The following is a 22,149-nucleotide window of genomic DNA, read 5'->3' on the forward strand; positions in this document are numbered from 1 at the left end:
AAAGTTAAAGTAAATAAAACATAGTAATTATTCTAAAATTGGTTGTGCATCATATTTCCCCATGAATATTAAACTCCCAGCCAAAGAATATTTAATGGATCTGTTTTATTTTCTTCTTATAGAAAACCACAAAGCTCATACATACTTGCATCTGCATGGCTTCCTTCACTTTAGGTGGAACATGGATATCCTTGATCTCGTATCTCAAGCAGCGGATTCCCCAGGTATCTGCAGCTTGATTTATTTGAGTAACCATATTCATATTCAATACCTCCCTTTCCTGCAAAACAATGAAAGAGATATTTAGTCTTCAATACGACATGCAAATGAACCATCAGATTGCACATCAACTTAAATGGTTGGAATTTCAGTATTTACAATACCTTTGTTTTATTTGAGAATTACAAGATAAAATGTTATTATGATGATGAGAGCTTTTATGTTTGGCTCAGTTGGGACGTTTTCCCATTGTTATTAGTATTTATTAAAATTGGTTAATCAGTCATTAAGAATGTCTTTCAAAAAGATCAATTTTCATTGTCATTTGGGTTCTATAATTTAAATGAAATCATCATAACGACAAAGTTATGAGCTGGTTCAATGTGGCTGTTTATGAATTCTGCAAACTATGTGAGAAAGCCGTTCTGTATTTTGAAATTTGATTTCAGGAAAAATAGACAAAGAACTCCTGCTGTTTGTCAGACTTGGTAATTAAGACTGGACATAATCTTGCTCCTTTTAATTGTGAATTTTGTCATTAAGGCTGGTGCTTTACTTAAACATGCAGAATGTCCTGGGAAATGCAAAGACATGCTTCGAGCCATGAAGCAAAAATCTCTGGGGATGTTCCCTCTCTGCTGCACAAATACCAGGTACCTCACTGAACAAGTCACATTAAAGCTGTGGTTATGGGCTAGCTAATTGTAATGAATAATTTGTCCAATCTTTTTGTTAAAATGAGTTAGTTACTCCGAGGAAATAAAGAGCACACCATATTGCTGTTGATTTAAAATCTCATAAAGACCAGATCAGCTGAGGACAGACAATGTCCTCAAACTGAAGGGCACAAGTGAACCATCTGGGATTTTAATAACAATTTGGTAGTTTCTCAATCATTATTATTAATTCTAGTTCTTTAATGAAAAGCATTACAATTCATCATCTGCTGCGTTGCATGTCTCTGGGCCTTTGGTCCAAGCTTCTAGATTACTAATCATTCGCTTGTATCTTTTTGATTGCAGCACATTTGTTCCACATGACGAAATACAGGCATCATCCTAACCATGTCCACCATCACCATCCTTGCAAATCTCACTAATTAGAAGTTGCAATATCATAGGCACATCTTCAACCATCTTTCATTCAAAGCTGCCTTTCATTTTGATGGCCATTTGTCACTATTCCTTCATTGTTTTCGCTTGAAAAGACCAGTGGAGCTGAATTTTCCCATCCATACTCCAAAGGGTAGGACAGCACCCACTTTCTTTGCAGCAGATATGTTAATAACAGCAACAGATAAACCACTATAAAAAAGGAGAAATTAAACTATGCCATTCACCCTAAAAACACTGTCCAACGAGAGCTTCCCAAGTTCTGATCTCATGGTCGTTTGGGCCAACTGTGTAACAGCATACTCGGGATCTTCAACTCCGTAACTTGCCTGAAATAGAGGAATAAGAAATAAGATATTATTTTAATCACTGCAAATCACTATAATTCATCCAATTAATCATTAAAAAGTGTCCAGACCCTCCTTTTCCATATCTTCCTTCCCCCCTCCCCTACAATTGGTCTGAAGAAGGGTCCCGACCCAAAACGTCACCTATCCATGTTCTCCAGGAATGCTGCCTGTCCCGCCTGAGTTACTCCAGCACTCTGTCTCTCTATTTTATGACAGGCAATAGGAAAAGTAATATGTGGTTGACAATGAAGATGAAAGCTTAAGAGTGCTGGGAGACATAGATGGTCTGATCACTCGGACAGAAAAAAGGCAAATGAAATTTAATCTACAGAAATGTGGGGTCATGCATTTGGCAAAAGCACCGAAGCACGGATACAATAAGTGGGAGGATATTTTGTACATGAAGGAATAGATCCTGAGAATTATGACAGAGTTGACGGGAAAAGCATTTGGCAAAATTCACCAAGACATGCACGGATACAATGAAGTTTAGGGGTAACATGAGGGGGAACTTCTTTACTCAGAGAGTGGTAGCTGAATGAGCTTCCAGTGAAGGTGGTGGAGGCAGGTTCCTTTTTATCATTTAAAAATAAATTGAAGTTATATGGATGGGAGGAAATGGAGGGTTATGGTCTGAGCGCAATATGGGACTAGGGGAGATTATGTGTTCGGCACGGACTAGAAGGGTCGAGATGGCCTGTTTCCGTGCTGTAATTGTTATATGGTTATATGGTTAAGATTATAGGTGGAAAAAATGCACATTGGATGCTTGCCTGTTGGCCAAGTCACAGAATGCAAGACCTTGGAGGTTATGCTTGAACTTCATACAATGCTAAGGTGACTGCTAAGTAATGTGTGCAGTTCGGGCCACCACATTACAGGAATGGTGTGATTACACCAAAAAGGTTGCAACGGATATTATTGAGGATATATTTGGGGATTGGGAAATTGTAGCAATGAAGAAAGATTGGATTAGCCGTTGTTATGCATTTGGAACAGAGGAAGCGAATGGTTATTCGAATGAGTAGTGTAGTGATGAGAAACATCCCCTTTGTTCTCAAGCTTCTGAACAATCCTTCCATAAACCGGGTTTACTGTTCGATTCATCTCTACCCCATTGTGGATTATCTATCCAACTGATGTGTTACAAGGCTGAGAACTCTATTCTGCACTCTGTATCCTCCCCTTTGCTCTATTGCACTTGATTTTAACTTGATTGCATGATCAACTGCATAGTAACTGGTCATTTTCTGAGGAGACAGCAGCAAAACTTGTATAACAATATATTATAGTCTGAAGTCTGAAGAAGGGTTTCGACCCGAAACATTGCTTATTTCCTTCGCTCCATAGATGCTGCCTTACCCAATAAGTTTCTCCAGCATTTTTATCTACCATAACAATATATTTCCTTGCTTATTGAATTACGATCCTCCCAGACATATCTTACCGCATGTACTTTGAGATTCACTCCAAACGCACTTAATACTCTAATTTGAAATAGGGCAAGTGCAGCTCAAACCAGTAATATTAGTGGCACCAATAAATCTGAAGTATAGTTAATACAGGAAATATGGCAACCAAGCTCTCAAGGCGGTAATGAGATGGCAACTAGATAACCTTTAATTTTTGTAATACTGGCTGAAATTTAGAAACCGAATAGGACAAGGATAGCTTCTTTGCTCTTCTTCAATAGTACCAAGAGATCTATGAGTCACCCGAGATCATAGAGTGGTTTTACATGATAGATGGTAACTCAGATGGTAACAGTACCATAGAACAGGACTGTAGAGTCATACAGTGTGGAAATAGGCCCTTCGGCCCAACTTGCCCACACCGACCAGACACCAGCAAATAGACTAGTCCCACCTGCCTGCATTTGGCCCATATCCTACATCTATCCCATCAATGTACCTGCCTAAATGTATTTTAAATGTTGTGATCGTACCAGCCTCAACTACATATACCCACCACCCTCTGTGTAAAAAGTTGCCCCCTCAGGTTCCTATTAAATCTTTCCCCCCTCACCTTAAACCTATGTCCTCTGGTTCTTGATTCCCAATGTCTGCCCAGAATGTTTTATCCTCAATTTACATTGTAGGGCTTATGCCTCACCATCAAATATCACATCTTGAGGTCTTTGTGCTGTCTTATAACACTACAAAATTAGCAGTTTTGTGATCAATTCAAAATCTGAGGCATACAGTAATTTGCGACAGAGGAAAGACCGTATAAATTGTGACATGCTCAAATATCTAACTCATCATAAAACAGGTAGCGTTATAATGCTACATAGATACACATAAACTTGAAGTTGTGATATTTAATTTAAGAAGAAAATGAGTAAAAAGATTACAAGCATAATTTGTATTACCTTGTATGGATCCATTATTCTTAAATATAGTACACCATCTATATTTAAAGTCACATTATCTGTAACATTAAATGAAAGATTGTTATATTTAAACATACCCAATGTTTGATAAAATATTACTCCATAAAATTAGTAGTATTTACTATCAACTTTGTCACACAAAAATAAATCAGGTTATTTCAGAACAATTAATATGTGAGGATACAGGTTTGTTAATGAAATAAACATGAAAAATCATTTAATAGTTAAAATCAATTGGCTTGGAACATTCTATTTCTTTGTTCCGATTACTTCCTGAAATACAAATTTACGAATCTCAATCTGATCCCTTTCCAATTCTACTCAGAACTAAATAAGTCCACAATGCAAATGATACATGGCCATTCTAAGAGCAGAGACAAACTTAGCATGCACAGGCCAACTAGTCTAACACCACTGCAAGGAAAAATGAGACTATTGTCAAGGTCATAATTAAGACTCATTTGCAAAAATATTATACAATTAGCTAGCAGGGATTTGTTAAAGATAAATTATAAAAACTGAATACTTTGATAAAGTAATAAAAATATACACAATTATCTAGTTTAGTTTATTGGTGGCATTTGTACAGATGCAGCAATAAGGTTTTTTCGTTGTGTGCTATCCAGTCAAAGAATATTGACTTCTCTAACTTCAACTTGTTTCCCTCTCTCCATCCCTTCCCCATCCTAGTCCTCCGACTAGTTTCACTGTCCTCCTGATTAAATTTTACTGATTGCATGCCTTGTTGTCACCTTCCTCTCAGCTAACAATGATTCATTCAACGTTTTCTTAGTTCTTCATCCACTTTGATCTCTCATTTTCACACCTTACCCTTCTATATCTCCCTTGACTCTTAGCCTGAAGAAGGGTCTCGACCCAAACCACCACCCATTCATTCTATTCAGAGAGGCTGTCTGTCCCACTGAGTTACTCCAGCATTTAGTGTCTATCTTCAAAAAGACTAGACAAGATTACATTCACAGTGTACAGATAAAGAATAAAAAGTACAATATTTAGTGCAAGATAAAGATCGATTAAAGATAGTTCAAAGGTCTCCAATGAGGTTGATTGGAGATCACGACCGCACTCCATTCGATGAGAGGATGGTTCAGATGCCCGATAGCAACTGGGAAGAAACTGTCTCTGAATCGGGAGGTATGCATTTTCAAACTTCTGTACCTCTTGCCTGATGGGAGAGGGGTGAATGGAGTGATCGGGGTGAGACCGGTCTTTGATTATGCTGGTGGCAGTGCTGAGGCAGCATGAAATGTAGATGAAGTGAGATTTGTGTGTTTGTCTGGGCCTCACGCACAACTCAGCAATTTCTTGTGGTCTTGTATGGAGCTGTTCCCAAACCATGCTGTGATGCATCCTGATAAAATGCTTTCTCTGGCGCATCTGTAAATAGCTTACTATCTAACGGCATGAACATTGAATTCTCCATGGTTAATGGTACAAGTATCAACAATAATGTTGGAAAATGGTATCAAAGCATTGATAAAGCCAGGAACAATCAGTGCACACAGTTCTAAAGCGTGGGCAAATGCAAGGACTATGGTTGCTAGAAACTATCTAAGATTAACATTCTGTTCTCTCACTCTTAACAATCATGCCAGCAAAGCAACAACAAAATAAAGTTACCGCATTATCAATGTCAATTGTTTCAAACTAATGTTTTCTGTGAATTCTGAACTCAAATGGGAAATGCTATTGCTTTTTGCATGTCAAGATGGAAATAAATCTAGTTACAAGCAAATAAAAGCTCCAACAGCCTACCATACCCGCAAGAGCAAAGTTGCATTATGACCTTGGATGCAATGAAACTGAATTAAAATTAAGCTAACAGTTCATTTCAACATAAGGGTGTTTGCATCTTATTCTACCATACAAAATTACTCATGCCTGATCATCCAGTTCTACCATAGAGCACTTAAAGTTTTCCATTATGGGAACAAATTGAAACATTTAAATCTTCCAACCCTAACTCCACCATGACAACACAACACTACTGCCCACATCTTCCAATACTATTAACTTGTTTTTTGCACTAATGTTTTGTTTTGTTGCAGTTCTCACTATTTTTATATGCTTTGTGTAATTTATGTATAATTTGTTTTTTTTTGTGTTTGTCTATGTGCCTGTGATGCTGGTGAAAGTGAGATTTTTCATTGGACCTGTGTCTTGCTGGACTCTCGAACATGACAAAAGTCACCTCCGTCCAACATATTAAAAAAAATACCTGTATCCACCTATCAAGTACGAGATAGGTGGATAAGATAGGTGGATAGGTGGTAAGACGTGACTGTGTCCCCCCCCCCTCTCACCTCATAACCACAATAGGTCTTACTCCAGCACTTTGTGTCTTTGTTTTGTACACCAGCATCAGAAGTTCTTTGTATCTCATGTATATGACAATAAACCTGAATTTAAACTTGGGCATAATGAAGGTATTTTTCCCAATGAAGAAACCAGTATGTGTTGCTAAATCTGTATTAGCTTGTTCTTTTCAATCATTCCTTAAGAAATTCACAGAGCAGTTCAAAGGAAAATGTCATGCGTTTCAGAGATGTGTAGGATCTCCTGCTCTTGATCTACCAGCCAATGAGTCTTTGCCTCAGCATAATTAAACCTTCTGTGCTGCAATGATCATGGTCTTTAGTAACAGCAGTTGACAACTGTACTGCACTGTATTTATCACGCAAGCTGCCCACCATATTCCATCAGGCATTTAGCAAGGACAGTTGAGGATGAAATTATGGGTTGCGGCAGTGTGTACATAGACAATAGCCAGCCAGTGACAGGTCAGCTGACAAGACCCATTATGTTTTCTTTAATGTGCAAAGTTACCCTGTCCTTAGTTTGCCAACAACTGAGGATTTACAGAAAGTTTTTGCCAACAACAAGAAAGTTGATTTGTCATAATAGAGGGATATGGATTACATAGATACATAGACAATAGGTGCAGGAGTAGGCCATTCGGCCCTTCGAGCCAGCACCGCCATTCAATGTGATCATGGCTGATCATCCCCAATCAGTACCCCGTTCCTGCCTTCTCCCCATATCCCCTGACTCCGCTAACCCTAAGAGCTCTCTCTTTTGAATGCACCCAGTGAATCGGCCCCCACTGCCTTCTGAGGCAGGGAATTCCACAAATTCACAACTCTCTGGGTCAAAAAGTTTTTCCTCATCTCAGTTCTAAATGGCCTACCCCTATTCTTAAACTGTGGCCCCTGGTTCTGGACTCCCCCAACATCTGCATCAAGCGTGTCCAATCCCTTAATAATCTTATATGTTTCTATAAGATCCCCTCTCATCCTCAATTCCAGTGAATACAAGCTCAGCTGCTCCATTCTTTCATCATATGACAGTCCCGCCATCCCGGGAATAAACCTGGTGAACCTACGCTGCCACTCCCTCAATAGCAAGAATGTCCTTCCTCAAATTAGGAGACCAAAACTGCACACAATACTACAGGTGTGGTTTCACCAGGATTCTGTACATCTGCAGAAGGACCTCTTTGCTCCTGCATTCAAATCCTCTCGTTATGAAGGCCAGCATGCCATTAGCTTTCTTCACTGCCTGCTGTACCTACCTTTCAGTGACTGATGTACAAGTACAAGGACCCCCAGGTCTCTTTGTACTTCATCTTCTCCTAATCTGACACCATTCATATAATAATCTGCCTTCTTGTTTAGGCCACCAAAGTGGATAACCTCACATTTATGCACAATATACTGCATCTGCCATGCATCTGCCCACTCACCCAACCACTCACCCTGCATCCTCATAGCATCCTCTTCACAGTTCACACTGCCACCCAGCTTTGTGTCATCTGCAAATTTCTAATGTTACTTTTAATTCCTTCACCTAAATCATTAATATATATTGTAAATAGCTGCAGTAACAGCACCGAACCTTACGGCACCCCACTAGTCACTATCTGCCCTTCTGAAAGTTAATTCCTACTCTTTGTTTAATGTCTGCCAACCAATTTCCTATCCATCAATACCCTACCCCCAATACCATGTGCTCTAATTTTGCTGAATAATCTCCTGTGTGGGACCAGATACACCACATCCACTGGCTCTCCCTCGTCCATTTTACTTGTTACATACTCAAAATATTCCAGAAGATTAGTCAAGCAAGTTTTCCCCTTTGTAAATCAATGCTGACTTGGACCGATCATGTTACTGCTATCCAAATGTGCCGCCATTAAATCTTTAGTAATTGACTCCAGCATCTTCCCCACCACTGATGTCACGCTAACTGGTCTACAATTCCCAGCTTTCTATCTCCCTCCTTTCTTAAAAAGTGGGATAACATTAGCTATCTTCCAATCCACAGGAACTGGTTCAGAATCTATAGATCATTGGAAAATTATCACCAATGCGTCCACGATTTCGAGAGCTACCTCCTTGAGTACTCTGGGATGCAGACCATCAGGCCTTGGGGATTTATCAGCTTTCAGTCCCATCAGTCTACCCAACACCATTTCCTGACTAATGTGAATTTTCTTCAGTTCCTCCGTCATCCTAGATCTTTTCTCCCCTAGTACATCTGAGAGATTGGTTCTGTCTTCACTAAGGAAGACAGAACCAAGGTAACTGTTCAATTCGTCTGCCATTTCCTTGTTCCCCATAATAAATTAACTTGTTTGTCTTCAAGGGATCCACATTTGTCTTAACTAATCTTTTCCTTTTCACATACCTAAAGAAGCTTTTCCTATCCTCCTTTATATTATTGGCTTGGTTACCCTCATACTTCAACTTTTCTCCCCGTATTGCCTTTTTAGTTACCTTCTGTAGTTCTTTAATGTTTTCCAATCCTCTGGCTTCCCGCTCATCTTTGCTATGTTACACGTCTCCTCTTTTAGTTTTATACTGTCCTTGGCTTCCCTTGTCAGCCACGGTCGCCTCTTACTCCCTTAGAATCTTTCTTCCTCTTTGGAATGAATTTTGGATTATTCCCAGAAATTCCTGCCATTGTTGTTCCACTGTCATCCATGCTAAGGTCCCTTTCCAATCAACTTTGGCCAGCTCCTCCCTCATGGCTCCATAGTCCCCTTTGTTCAACTGCAACACTGACCCTTCTGATTTTACCTTCTCCCTCTCAAATTGCGGATGAAAACTTATCATATTATGGTCACAACCTCCTAATGGTTCCCTTACCTTGAATTCCCTTATCAAATCCGCTTCATTACACAAAACTAAATCCAGAATTGCCTTCTCCCTGGCTGCTCACAAGCTGCTCGAAGAATCCATCTCGGAGGCACTCCACAATCTCCCTTTCTTGGAGTCCAGTATCAACCTGATTTTCCCAGTCAACCTGCATATTGAAATTTTCCATAACCACATTTTCCATTACCTTTGTTTCATACCAATTTTAACTCCTGATGCAACTCGCACCCTATATTCAGGCTACTGTTTGGGGGCCTATAGATAACTCCCATTGGGGTCTTTTTGCCCTTCACAATTTCTCAATTCTATCCAATACATCTGCTGATTCTATGTCACCCCTCGCAAAGGACTGAATTGAATTCCTTACCAACAGAGCTAATTCACCCCCTCTGCCCACCCATCTGTCTTTTTGATAGGACATTTAACCCTGAATATTCAGTTCCCAGCTCCGATCCTCTTGCAACCATGTCTCTAATTCCCACAACATCATACCTACCAATTTCTAACTGAGTCCCAAGCTCATCCACTTTACTTCTTATACTTTGCGCATATATATACATATATACAACACTTTTAATTCGGTATTCACCAGTTAATCTTCATCGCATCTGTCCACAAGACCTTTTTCCAGAACTGTGGTTGCTCTTTTAAGTACTTCTTGGCAAACTGTAACCTGGCCTTCTTATTTTTGCGGCTAACCAGTGGTTTGCATCTTGCACTGTAGCCTCTGTACTTCTGTTCATCAAGTCTTCTGTGGACAGTGGTCATTGACAAATCTATACCTGAAGACTGTTTCTGCTCTGTCGGACAGGTGTTTGGGGATTTTTCTTTATTATGGAGAGAATTCTTCTGCCATCAGCTGTGGAGGTCTTCCTTGGCCTGCCAGTCTCTTTGCGATTAGAAAGCTCACCAGTGCTCTCTTTCTTCATAATGATGTTCCAAATAGTTGATTTTGGTAAGCCTAAGGTTTAGCTGATGTCTCTACCAGTTTTATTCTTGTTTCCCAGTCTCATACTTGCTTATTTGACGTTCATTGGCACAACTTTGGTCCTCGTGTTGATAAATAACAATAAAAGTTTCCAAAGGTGATGGAAAGACTGGAGGAACGACTAGGTGTTGAGAGCGCTCTTATACTTGCATTTAGGGGGCATTTGAACACACCTGAGCAATTACAAACACTTGTGAAGAAGGGTTTCGGCCCGAAACGTCGCCTATTTCCTTCGCTCCATAGATGCTGCTGCACCCGCTGAGTTTCTCCAGCAATTTTGTGTACCTTCGATCTTCCAGCATCTGCAGTTCCTACTTGAACACATGTGAAGCCATGTGTCCCAAACATTATGGTGTCCTGAAATGGGGGGGACTATGTATAAACACAGGTGTAATTTGTACATGGTGAAACCAAAATGTATAAAAATGACCTTTATTAAAATCTAACAATGTGCACTTTCAAGTTACATAAGTTGCATTTATTATCACAAGCACCAATGGGTACAGTGAGATTTGAGTTACCATACAGCCATACGAATAAAAGAACACAATACACAATAGAATTTATCATGAACATCCCCACCCAGCGGATTCAACATTTCCCACTGTGAGGGAAGGCAATAAAGTTCAGTCATCTTCCTCTTTGTTCACCCGTGGTCGGACCCTTCGAGCCCTACGCAGTCGCAGCTACGGACGGCCTGATGTTCAGGCCCTCTTGCCGGGATGATTGGAACTCTGGTGTCGGAACGGAAGAACACACTCAGCGGCTTGTAGTTTCCGAATTGGCCACTTCTTACCAGAGACCGCGGCTTCCGAAGTCCACAGGCCGAGCTGGGCGGAGATTCAACACTGGCGACCCCCGGCAAAGGGTTCCAGCCTCCACAATGTTAAAGTCAACGCCGCCTGCGGCTAGAAGCTCCGCAACCACAGCTCCAAGGTGTTAATCAGCAGGCCCAATGCTCCGGAGCTCCAACACGGCGATCCCTGGTAAGGCATCGTCCTGCTCCGCGATGGTAATTCAGCGCTGCGCCGTTGCTGAAACTCTGTCCAGTCTCCGGCAGGAAAGGCCGCGCCAATCCAGATGGTAGGCCGCAAGTGGGGGGGGCAAGATGTAACTCAGAGAAAAGACGCATCTCCGACCAGGAAGTGACTGGGAAATGGTTTCAGCCTAATCCCTCCCCCATCCCCCACATAAAAAAAAGACATCTATCTATCTATATATATATAAAACTCAAATCAGTCCGCCTGCAGTACGGATCCCTTCCTGCCTTTTGATTCGTTGACGGCTGCTCCTTCCTCAGCTTCCAACACACTTCGAAACAATGTTGCAAGACAGGAACACTGAAATTTTCACTGCTGCAGCAGGCAGGGATTTTTTTTTAAAGAGGCAGGGCAGTGCTGGAATCTTACTTTTGAGAACGGCTTCAGTTCCATTGGAGGAGACGGGTGCATGGTGGAATATTGGGTTGGGGGAATCACACCATTGGGGGAGCAGAACAACGGGTCTGCACTTGGACTAGTAAACCTTTAAAACCATTCACTAAAAATAACAAAAAGGGTGAAAGGACAGACTGCTGCTGGCGAGGCTGCCACACTCGATGGTGCCACTTTAACCACATGTGATTTTTTTTTAATTACAAATCTCAAACTGTGGAGTACAGAGGCAAATAAATAAATAAATGATGGGTCTTTGTCCCAAACATTATGGAGGGCACTGTAGATTCAACCACAGGAATCTCATCCAATATGGCTACATTATTTGAAAAAGGACACACTCATATTGAATTATGCATAGAAAACTCCAAGTACTCAACATTACCGTCTTTAACTTACATTTATAAAAAGAACACTATGACAAATTTATAAACAAGAAAGTTCTAAACATTGTGCAACAATTCTAAAAATTGTGCAACTAAACATTGTGTAACAATAATTTAGCACAGCACTCACCTAATGAGACAGCAGATTGTTCTGGAATATCAATAACGATCTCTTTTAAGCTCTGTACATATCTTATCCGATCTACGATTGGAATCAAGAAATTCAAACCCTTTGTAAAGAGAACAAAAATTAGTTTAAGATCAATATATGCTTTAGGTTTCTTTTCATGTTATATAGCTCCCAGTGATAGTAATAACTTATTTCAGTGCACAAGATCAACTAATTAAATTAAATCTGCAGGGAATTAATGACAAAACTACAACAGTTGAACAGTACAACAGAGCTACTATTTAAATGGAGTCAAGTTGGGAAAAGGGGAAGTATAACGGGATCTGGGGGTCCTTGTACATCAGACTATGAATGTAAGCATGCAGGCACAGCAGGCAGTGAAGAAAGCGAATGGCATGTTGGCCTTTATAACAAGAGGAATCGAATATAGGAGCAAAAAGGTCCTTCTGCAGTTGTACAGAACCCTAGTGAGACCACACCTGGAGTATTGTGTGCAGTTTTGGTCCCCTAATTTGAGAAAGGACATTCTTGTTATTGAGGGAGTGCAGCGTAGGTTTACAAGGTTAATTCCCGGAATGGCGGGACTGTCATATGCTGAGAGAAATGAGCTGCTGGGCTTGTACACTCAGGAGTTTAGAAGTATGAGAGGGGATCTCATTGAAACATATAAGATTGTTAAGGGTTTGGACCCGCTAGAGGCAGGAAACATGTTCCCGATGTTGGGGGAGGCCAGAACCAGGGGCCACAGTTTAAGAATAAGGAGTAAGGCATTTAGAACGGAGTCGAGGAAAAACTTTTTCTCATAGAGAGTGGTGAGTCTGTGGAGTTCTCTGCCTCATCAGGTTCTCTGGATACTTTCAACAGAGAGCTAGATAAGGCTCTTAAAAATAGCGGAGTCAGGGGATATGGGGAGAAGGGAGGAACATGGTACTGATTGGGGATGATCAGCCATGATCACATTGAATGGTGGTGCTGGCTCAAAGGGCCAAATGGCCTACTCCTGCACCTATTGTCTATTGACTTCTAATTACAATTCTATTATCTTTTACTTACGATACAATTTCTCTATCTGGATGAGCTAAACCCAATTTAACCCATGGTTCTCTCCTCCTGTACCTTAATGAGCTCTCCACAGCTCCATTTTCTTATTTCTGTTCTGTAGCTGACCATCATCGCCTACTTGCATAGGGCCAGCACATTAGTGTTGCCACACTATCAATAATTGTTGATCAATAATTAAACAGTTCAATGCACACCATCAGAGTAGAAATGTAATTATAGAATTCTGTAGTTATTTTACACAAACATTGTGTAAAATTAAAATCTACAGGAATCACAACATTATTTTCCACCACACATAGTCGAATATATACCAGATGATGAATTTACTTGAATCTTGACATTATTTTAAAAATATCTACGACCTTTGCAGAGCCATTAAGTGTGTCATGAGGGAATTCGGGACAAAGCTGGAGTCTTGAGGTAATGTCTCAGTTACCGGTATATTATGACAACGCTTGCATGCTATAAAAGGCTGCAAAGTGAAGGTGGGCAGTATTGCTGGCAACAATGGATTCCTTCACGATTAACTCATCGGCATTTCTGAGAGTGAATCCGTTGAAAGCAACTGGTTCAGAGGGATCTCGGGACCGTGTCAGATCAGCTGGCAAACTCATCTCCAAATCGGGGACCCAAGACCTAAGAATCAGTACCCCCCTCGACTCCCCCACCTCCAGCTCGCTCTGCCACTGGATCCTCGACTTTCTGAACCACAGACCTCAATCAGTGAGAGTATGTTGCAACACCTCCTCATGAATAGTTCTCAATACTGGTGCGTTCTCTGTCCCCTACTGTACTCCCTTTACACTCACGAATGTACAGCCAAATTTAGCTCTAACTCCATCTGCAGTGGGCCAAATCACGAACAGTGTCGAGACAGAGTACAGGAAGGAGATAGAGAACTGAGTGGCATGATGTCAGGACAATAACCTCTCCCTTAATATCAGCAAGACGGAGCTTGTTTTTGACTTCAGGAAGGATGGTGGAGTACGTGCTCCAGTCAGCACCAACGGTGCAGATGTGGAAATCGTTGGGACCTCAAGTAACATAGCATTAATATATCACCAATGATTTGTTGTGGACCAACCATGTTGATGTGACAGCCGCAAAGTCACACTGCTGCCTCTACTTCAACAGAGTCTATCTTGTTGAAGGTACACACAATGACCTACTCCTCACCGTTGACTCCGGCGGCTGTGCAAACCTGCTCCTTCTTGACATCAGCGCAACATTTGATACTGTCGACCACACCATCCTAATTGACCGTCTCCGGTACCGGGTTAGTATTGATGGCACTCCGGCGGCATCTCCTACCTCAAAGTGCAAAAGGAAATTTGGCATGTCTTCAGTGACTCTTACAAACTTCAACTGGATGCATCATATAAAGAATATTGTCGGATTGCATCACAACTTGGTTTGGGAATAGCTCTGCCCAAGATCCCGAGAAATTGCAGAAACTTGTAGGATGTCGCCCAGGCCATCACATGGCCCGGACTACCCACCATTGACTCCATCTACACTTCACGCTGCCTCAGAAGAGCAGCCAACATAACCTAAGACTTGTCCCACCCTGTTCATTTTTCTTTTCCCTACTCCTGTCTGGTAGGCGGCACTGAAGCTTGAAAGACCACAACACCAGACTCAGGAGCAGCTTTATCCCCTATGTTATCAGGCTACTTAACGGTCCTTCCATACGTTTAGGGTACTGTTTCATTCACCCCTATCCCAATGAGGACATTGGACTTTGTTTAAGGAACTGATGTGCTTTAATGTTGAGAACTATATTCTGCACTCTCTATCTCTGCACCCTTTTGCTCCATCTATCATATACGAGTTTGAACTGATTGTATCTCTGTATAGTAAATCTGATCTGTATGGACAGCATGCAAAACTAATACTTTTCACTGTACCTCGTACATGTGACAATAATAAAAGATAATGAAAAAGATACCAAAAGAATATCCCTGTTAGAAACCTAACTGATCTTTAAAACAGAAGTAAAATACTTCCAATAATTTGCTCAAGAGTTTCATATTTTGTGAAGAAAATAATTTACTTCAGGTTTAATAGTGACTAATCCAAATTTTGAAAAAGCAGTTTGGCTGGAGTCTTATAACTAATCAGATCTGAATCTGAATCTGAGATCTTGAAAAAGTAACCAAAACTAACACCAATCAGATTATTCCATTAACATTTATTAATTGATAGCTTTATTATGTTGGCTGCTTTTCTGAGGCAGCATGAAGTGTAAATGGTGGGTGGTCCAGTCCGTGCGATAGACGGGTCAACATTGAATACAAGTGTCAAGCTCAGCAAATTAATCAGCAAAGGCTCATCACCAATAAAATGAATGCTATTAAAAAGGGCTCATTATGTTCAGGAAGTCATGAACGAAAAACTTCCGTTACTAAATATTCCTGCAACCTCATCAGAAAACAAAATGTTGATAAATATTTTAAAACTATTTAGAAATACATAATCTTTTTGGCAAACCATTCTCGGGTCTCCCGTGCTCTCTGCCTATCGAAGAATGACATATTTTAATGCCTTTAATCTCTGTAATATTGACCAGCATGTTGGAACAGTTGATGAATGATAATGTCTGTTACAGACTGCCGAGTCTAGTTGCCTGGGCTAATTGCCATGACTGAGTTTTTTCTCCATTATTACACACATTTAAAACATTTTGACCACCAAGGCACTAAGTTCTGTTAATAATTAGCAAAAATGAAATGGAAATAGATACAAAACAAAGAAATCAGAACTATTGTAACAGAGCAAAAGTGAACCATCGTCATGTCTACTTCAGACAGTGACATTTACTTACTGGATCAAGTATTTTGTGAAAACGACCCATTCGTTCTACTATCCAAGCTTCTTGCTGTGGAACAAAGAGTACAACTGTGTTCATGGGTAAGCTTGAAGCCCATCGGTGTTGTGCTGCTACAATCCACACCTGGGGTATTCCTCTTCTGGAATGCTAGAATATAAATCAAAGCCATAAATGAGCAATTTGTTGAAGAGTATTTCTTAATTTTGTTACAGACACATTGACAGATCATGAAGCAAATCTTCTTTTGGTTAGGAGAATTACAATGAGCAAAGATGACTTTACAATACCAGCCATTCAGCCCATTGGGTCTGCCCTGCTCCTAGCATAGCAGCCATGTCAGTCCCATACTCCCCCTCCTTATTTCCCAGCAGATCTGCTATTTAATCTTTTTCAAACTCATGGTTCTTTGCACATATGATAGGGTGATGTTTTTATAGTATGTTTTTGGGATGGGAGAAGAAACTGGAGCACCCAGCATAAACTCAATAAGCACAATCACCCTCCAACGCTCCAAAGAAACAAGTCGCAGCCTATCCAGCCTTTCCCTTTCTCCATCTCCCTTCTCCAGCCCATAAGCCCAGTGGATTTTCTTCTGAAAAGTTAATATTGATTCTCTCCCCATCGTATCTTCCTATCCGACATTTAAGATTTATTTCAGATTTTCAGCATCAGCAATTTTTGTATGCTCCAAGCATTTGTTTATACGAGCACACTTTGTGATATCATACAAATATTAAACTTTTTTTTTTTAATGTGATCCACAGTAACTGTTAACGCAAAAGAAACATCATACACAAAGAAACAAATTAGCCCAATATAATCAAACTGAAAGAGTTCAGTTACTTTGCTTGCTCTTTTCTTTGAAGTTAACATTCAAATATTTATCTGTTCCATTTTAAATCATGTTATGCTTTGTGCCTTCGTCAAGGTTACACATTCTAAACGTGCATTCCGCAACAGAATTCCTCTAATTTAATTTATTTGGCAATCTTGAGATTATACCATCTAATTAATAACTCTTGGAAATATTATTCCCCAAACATCTCATCAAAATGGATCCAAATTTTAAGTAATTTTGTCAAATTTCTCTACTCCTTCCTCATAAATGAAACTTCCAATCCCAAGTTTCTCAGTAAATCTCATCTGCAACCTGGCCATAGGATTTTTGGCTGTAACAAAAAAGTACTTCCAGTCCCTGATAAATTGTTCAAATTAGTGCGACTAAAAAAAATCATTCAAGTCGTTAACACTTGATTGCAAAAACATATTTCTGAAGATTAAAATCTATCATCCCAACAGACGGCAGACAGAAATCCAGAGCAGTGTTATTTTTATGGCCTTCCACACAATGCCTTGCTTAAGGTATTAGTTTTTAATGGCTTACAGACAATACACACAACTGCAAAGCTTTTTGCAACAGAGGTTAGATTCTTATTTGGCACTTGATGCACTGGCTATTCGTAATTATGAGACCTCAGCAACTTACTGGTTTTGTCTCGGTACTGCTTTAGAGGTGACCCAATGTCACACCAGCACAGATCAAACAACAAGGCACCGTTCAGCTAGTGAATGTGATTGACAATGGTGTCTGAGAACCGAGAAGGGGAGAGAGCCACTGAATAGTCTGAGTCCCAGAGGCAGACATCTCAATGACACAAAGGACTTGGTTCTCTAAAAAATAAATTCTGCCAGGCAGCGTTAAAGTGGAGCTGGATTCCGTACATTACTTTCATCCATTTTGTCTAGGTTTCAAAAGAAAAACGCAAGTGGTTTATTATTTTGTGCATGAACATGGGAAGATGTCAGGCCAGTCTCACCAGCCAGAACTGCTGTTCCTGCCCCATGCAGAGCAGCACTCATTCATAGGATGTAGAGGGACTAACACACCAACCCTTCAATCAGGCAATGAGACCCGAGCTGCAATAGGATGGCAGGCAGCTTTGTGCAGCCGAAGCCGCTGCTTTGGCTTGTCATAGTTATCATCGAGTTTCATTGTTTTGAAAAGTGCCTAAGATTTGAATCACCTTAAAATTGAGGTAAATAATTCAAATATTAAAAAATAAAGTTAGAACCAAAATATTTCATGAAGCAAAATAATCAAAGAAACCTCCCACCTGGCTTCAAATCACCAGGCTGAGATTCCCAGATAAATCAATGGTGTTTTAAATCCCAAAAAGAGGTGTCTGGGCCATGCCAGGAATCTAACAGGGAAAGGGAAATTTGGGCTTTGATTTGTTTTGCACTACATTGGATTTTTTATTTATCAAACTTATTTTTTGTTTATTATGTTATCCATTGAGTATTGTGTTTACAAACCTGTGGTGCTGCTGCAAGTAAGAATTTCATTGTTTCGATTCGGTACATATGACAATTAAACACTTGGGAGGGACTCTCTCCACTCTTGCAGTCAGCCAAATAACGAATCAGCCTTCTGAATCAATCAGCATGCTCCAGACATGGTTCATTTTGAACACATTAAAGCTGGTGTTTCCAGTAAAATTTACCAGCGCATATTTCACAATAAATTATTTACTGTTCATTCCCCCTATATTGAGGGGTAAATAAAGTCACATTCTGGAATAATTTGGCAAAAGGGAGTTGCAGGGAGATAAATTGCAGGGCCCAATATCCAGCATTCTACAAAGCAGCACAAAGTTGTTCTCTATTACTAGTGTGTATTGCATAACTGTTTCTTGGAAAGAATATGGAAAAAGTTTTATGAACAAAAATGCCAATGAATTAGACTTTGATTTTATTTCCTCATATTTCTTTACCTGCTTCAGTGTAGTAGAAAATCCCTTGTCCCAGTTTATCAGCAGGAGAGATTAGACAAGCTTTCTTTACCAAATATCTCAGACATAAAATGAGATGCAGATCTCAAAAATCAGATCCAGGAAAAGCTGTCAGGTCAGCCGCCATATTTGTAAAAGGACAAGTGAACATTTTAAACAGGAACAACCCGAGAAATGGAATTAGATTTTATTTTTCTTAAGATCATTAAAGGACCCAATGATGTGTGGAGAGCTAGATTAAAGGAAGTGAATTCAAACGTGGCACATACTGTGGATGTAAAAAAAACTATCTACAAAACAAACTGCTGAAGAAACTCAGTGGGTCAGGCAGCATCCATGACGGGAAATAGATGGATGCTGTTTTGGGTTGGGAACAGGGGAAACAGAAAGTGTTAACATTTCTGGTGGATGCCCTTCCACAGCAATGAATGTCCACTCCACTGATGAATTTTCCAGCATTAGATTAGTTTGAAGATACAGCACAAAAATAGTTCCTTCGGCCCGAGTCCGTACCCACCAGTGATTCCTGCATATTAGCACCACCTTACACAAACTAGAGACAATTTTACATTCACATTTATACCAAGCCAATTAAACTACAAACTACAAACTCTTTGGAGTGTGGGAGGAAACCGAAGATCTCGGAGAAAACATGCAGGTCACGGGGAGAACTTAGAAACACCATACAGACAAGCACTTGTAGCCATGATCGAACCCGGGTCTCTGGCGCTGTAAGTCAGTAGCTCTACTGCTACGTCAATATGCCGCCCTACTATAGTTTAATATAGTGGAAAGAGTTCACTCTTAGGAAATAAGTGTTTTTCCATCGAACATTTTAATTAGCTATTTTGAAAATATAATTTCTTAAATATCTTTAATACTCCCCACCACCATTACAATCACTAACAATTATTACTGAGATGCCACCACTTGTATTATTACCACTCACATATTATCGTTTGTTTTTGTGTGTGCGTCTGTATTTATAAATATACTAAACCATGTGCAGACCCGTTGGGTCTGTTCCCCTAACGTGCGGTTGTGGGGGGGGGGGGAGGCGGCATGCAGCGTCACACACACTAACTATCCCCCCCCCCCCCCCGCACTCACGCTAATTAACCCCCTTGATATTATATTTATATTATTAATTTGCTCCTTTTACCCCATAACCACCCTATCTACTGACGCATAGCCCCCAACTTGCAGTCACATCTAGAGAGGGGGGGAGGTGGGGGTTAGAGAGTGAGGGCAGAGAGAGCCTCCTCCAGCTTGCAGACTAATTGAGGCACACCACTTCCTGGTTTTATAGTCAATCCCCCCTGCCACCAGCGGGGCCAGCAGAGAGAATGGGGAATTTTGTAAAATCATTAATATCTCTGTCATTTTTCATCGACTGGAAAAATCCTCGGGCACACATGCGGCGGTGGGGGGCTCTGAGCGAGGTGGCCAAAAATGACCGCCGTAGGTGGCGGCGTTCTCTCGGAAATCGTAGCACAGTTCGCCAAAACCGGTCAAGAACAGACTTTTAGTAATATAGATACATACACACTGATTTTCTCTCGTTTATTATATTGTTTACATTGCGTACAGTTTTGGTCTCCTAATCTGAGGAAAGACATTCTTGCAATAGAGGGAGTACAGAGCAGGTTCGCCAGACTGATTCCTGGGATGGCAGGACTTTCATATGAAGAAAGACTGGATAGACTCGGCTTGTACTCGTTAGAATTTAGAAGATTGAGGGGGGATCTTAGAGAAACTTACACAATTCTTAAGGGGTTGGACAGGTTAGATGCAGGAAGATTGTTCCCGATGTTGGGGAAGTCCAGAACAACGGGTCACAGTTTAAGGATAAGGGGGAAATCTTTTAGGACCGAGATGAGAAAAAAAAAATTCTCTGCCACAGAAAGTAGTGTTGGGCCTCATTCTAACAAAGCAGGCGGATACAGACGGAGGGGTAATAGTGGAAATGAGAAGGAGATTTAAAGAGACGGGCAATAGGAAGCTCAGGGTCGCACCCACAGACTGTGTGAAATGCAGGACTGCTGACAGCCTGCCCTGCTGGGCAGTCAGCAGGACAATCCCGAGCATCAAGTTTCGCCCATTTTAATTCTCCATCCTCCTCCTCTGGAATTCTCTGCCACAGAAGGTAGTTGAGGCCAGTTAAATTGGCTATATTTAAGAGGGAGTTAGATGTGGCCCTTGTGGCCAAAGGGATCAGGGGGTATGGAGAGAAGGCAGGTACAGGATACTGAGATGGATGATCAGCCATGATCATATTGAATGGCGGTGCTGGCTCGAAGTGCCGAATGGCCTACTCCTGCACCTATTTTCTATGTTTCTCTGTTTACAAAGTATTATGTTTATATGTTCTACTGTGCTGCTGCAAGTAAGAAGTTCATTGCTCTATCTGGGACATACGACAATTAAATACTCGACTCTACCTTAAACTTCAAGATATTTCCAGACATAGAGCTGACATTAACAAAAGCAAGTTTCATATCTATTGTATTGCAAATATGAACTGTAAAGCTGTAAAGTCATGTCGCAATGGTTCTACTAAGCATATCTCAGATGAGAATAAACTACTGTACTTGTCCATAGTTTAAATACAGGTCCTGCTTTCAAGAGAACTACAGTGGCTTGCAAAAGTATTCATACCCCTTGAACTTTTCCACATTTTGTCACGTTACAACCACAAACGTAAATGTATTTTATTGGGATTTTATGTGATAGACCAACACAAAGTGGTGCATAATTGTGAAGTGGAAGGAAAATGATACATGGTTTTCAAATTTTTTTACAAATAAAAAACTGAAAAGTGTGGCGTGCAAAAGTATTCAGCCCCCCTGAGTCAATACTTTGTAGAACCACCTTTCGCTGCAATTACAGCTGCAAGTCTTTTAGGGTATGTCTCTACCAGCTTTGCACATCTAGAGACTGAAATTTTTGCCCATTCTTCTTTGCAAAATAGCTCAAGCTCAGTCAGATTGAATGGAGAGCGTCCGTGAACAGCAATTTTCAAGTCTTGCCAGAGATTCTCAATTGGATTTAGGTCTGGACTTTGACTGGGCCATTCTAACACATGAATATGCTTTGATCTAAACCATTCCATTGTAGCTCTGGCTGTATGTTTAGGGTCATTGTCCTGCTGGAAGGTGAACCTCCGCCCCAGTCTCAAGTCTTTTGCAGACTGTAACAGGTTTTTTTCCAAGATTGCCTTGTATTTGGCTCCATCCATCTTCCCATCAACTCTGACCAGCTTCCCTGTCCCTGCTGAA

General features: G+C 40.6%; 1 protein-coding gene across 1 annotated transcript in view; it reads right to left on the reverse strand.

Annotated features, from left to right (window-relative positions):
* Window positions 1-22,149, reverse strand: part of stoml2 (stomatin (EPB72)-like 2) — a 35,958-nt gene that overhangs the window by 7,663 nt on the left and 6,146 nt on the right. Inside the window, exons 2-6 of the mRNA XM_055633429.1 lie at window positions 16,074-16,226; window positions 12,188-12,287; window positions 4,053-4,111; window positions 1,559-1,660; window positions 146-280 (exon numbers count right to left, since the gene is read on the reverse strand). Of these exons, the coding sequence (XP_055489404.1) occupies window positions 146-280; window positions 1,559-1,660; window positions 4,053-4,111; window positions 12,188-12,287; window positions 16,074-16,226 (549 nt within the window). The remainder of the gene's footprint in view (window positions 1-145; window positions 281-1,558; window positions 1,661-4,052; window positions 4,112-12,187; window positions 12,288-16,073; window positions 16,227-22,149) is intronic.

Source organism: Leucoraja erinacea, chromosome 1, assembly GCF_028641065.1.
Source record: "Leucoraja erinacea ecotype New England chromosome 1, Leri_hhj_1, whole genome shotgun sequence".
In the NCBI taxonomy this organism is placed as follows: domain Eukaryota; kingdom Metazoa; phylum Chordata; class Chondrichthyes; order Rajiformes; family Rajidae; genus Leucoraja; species Leucoraja erinaceus.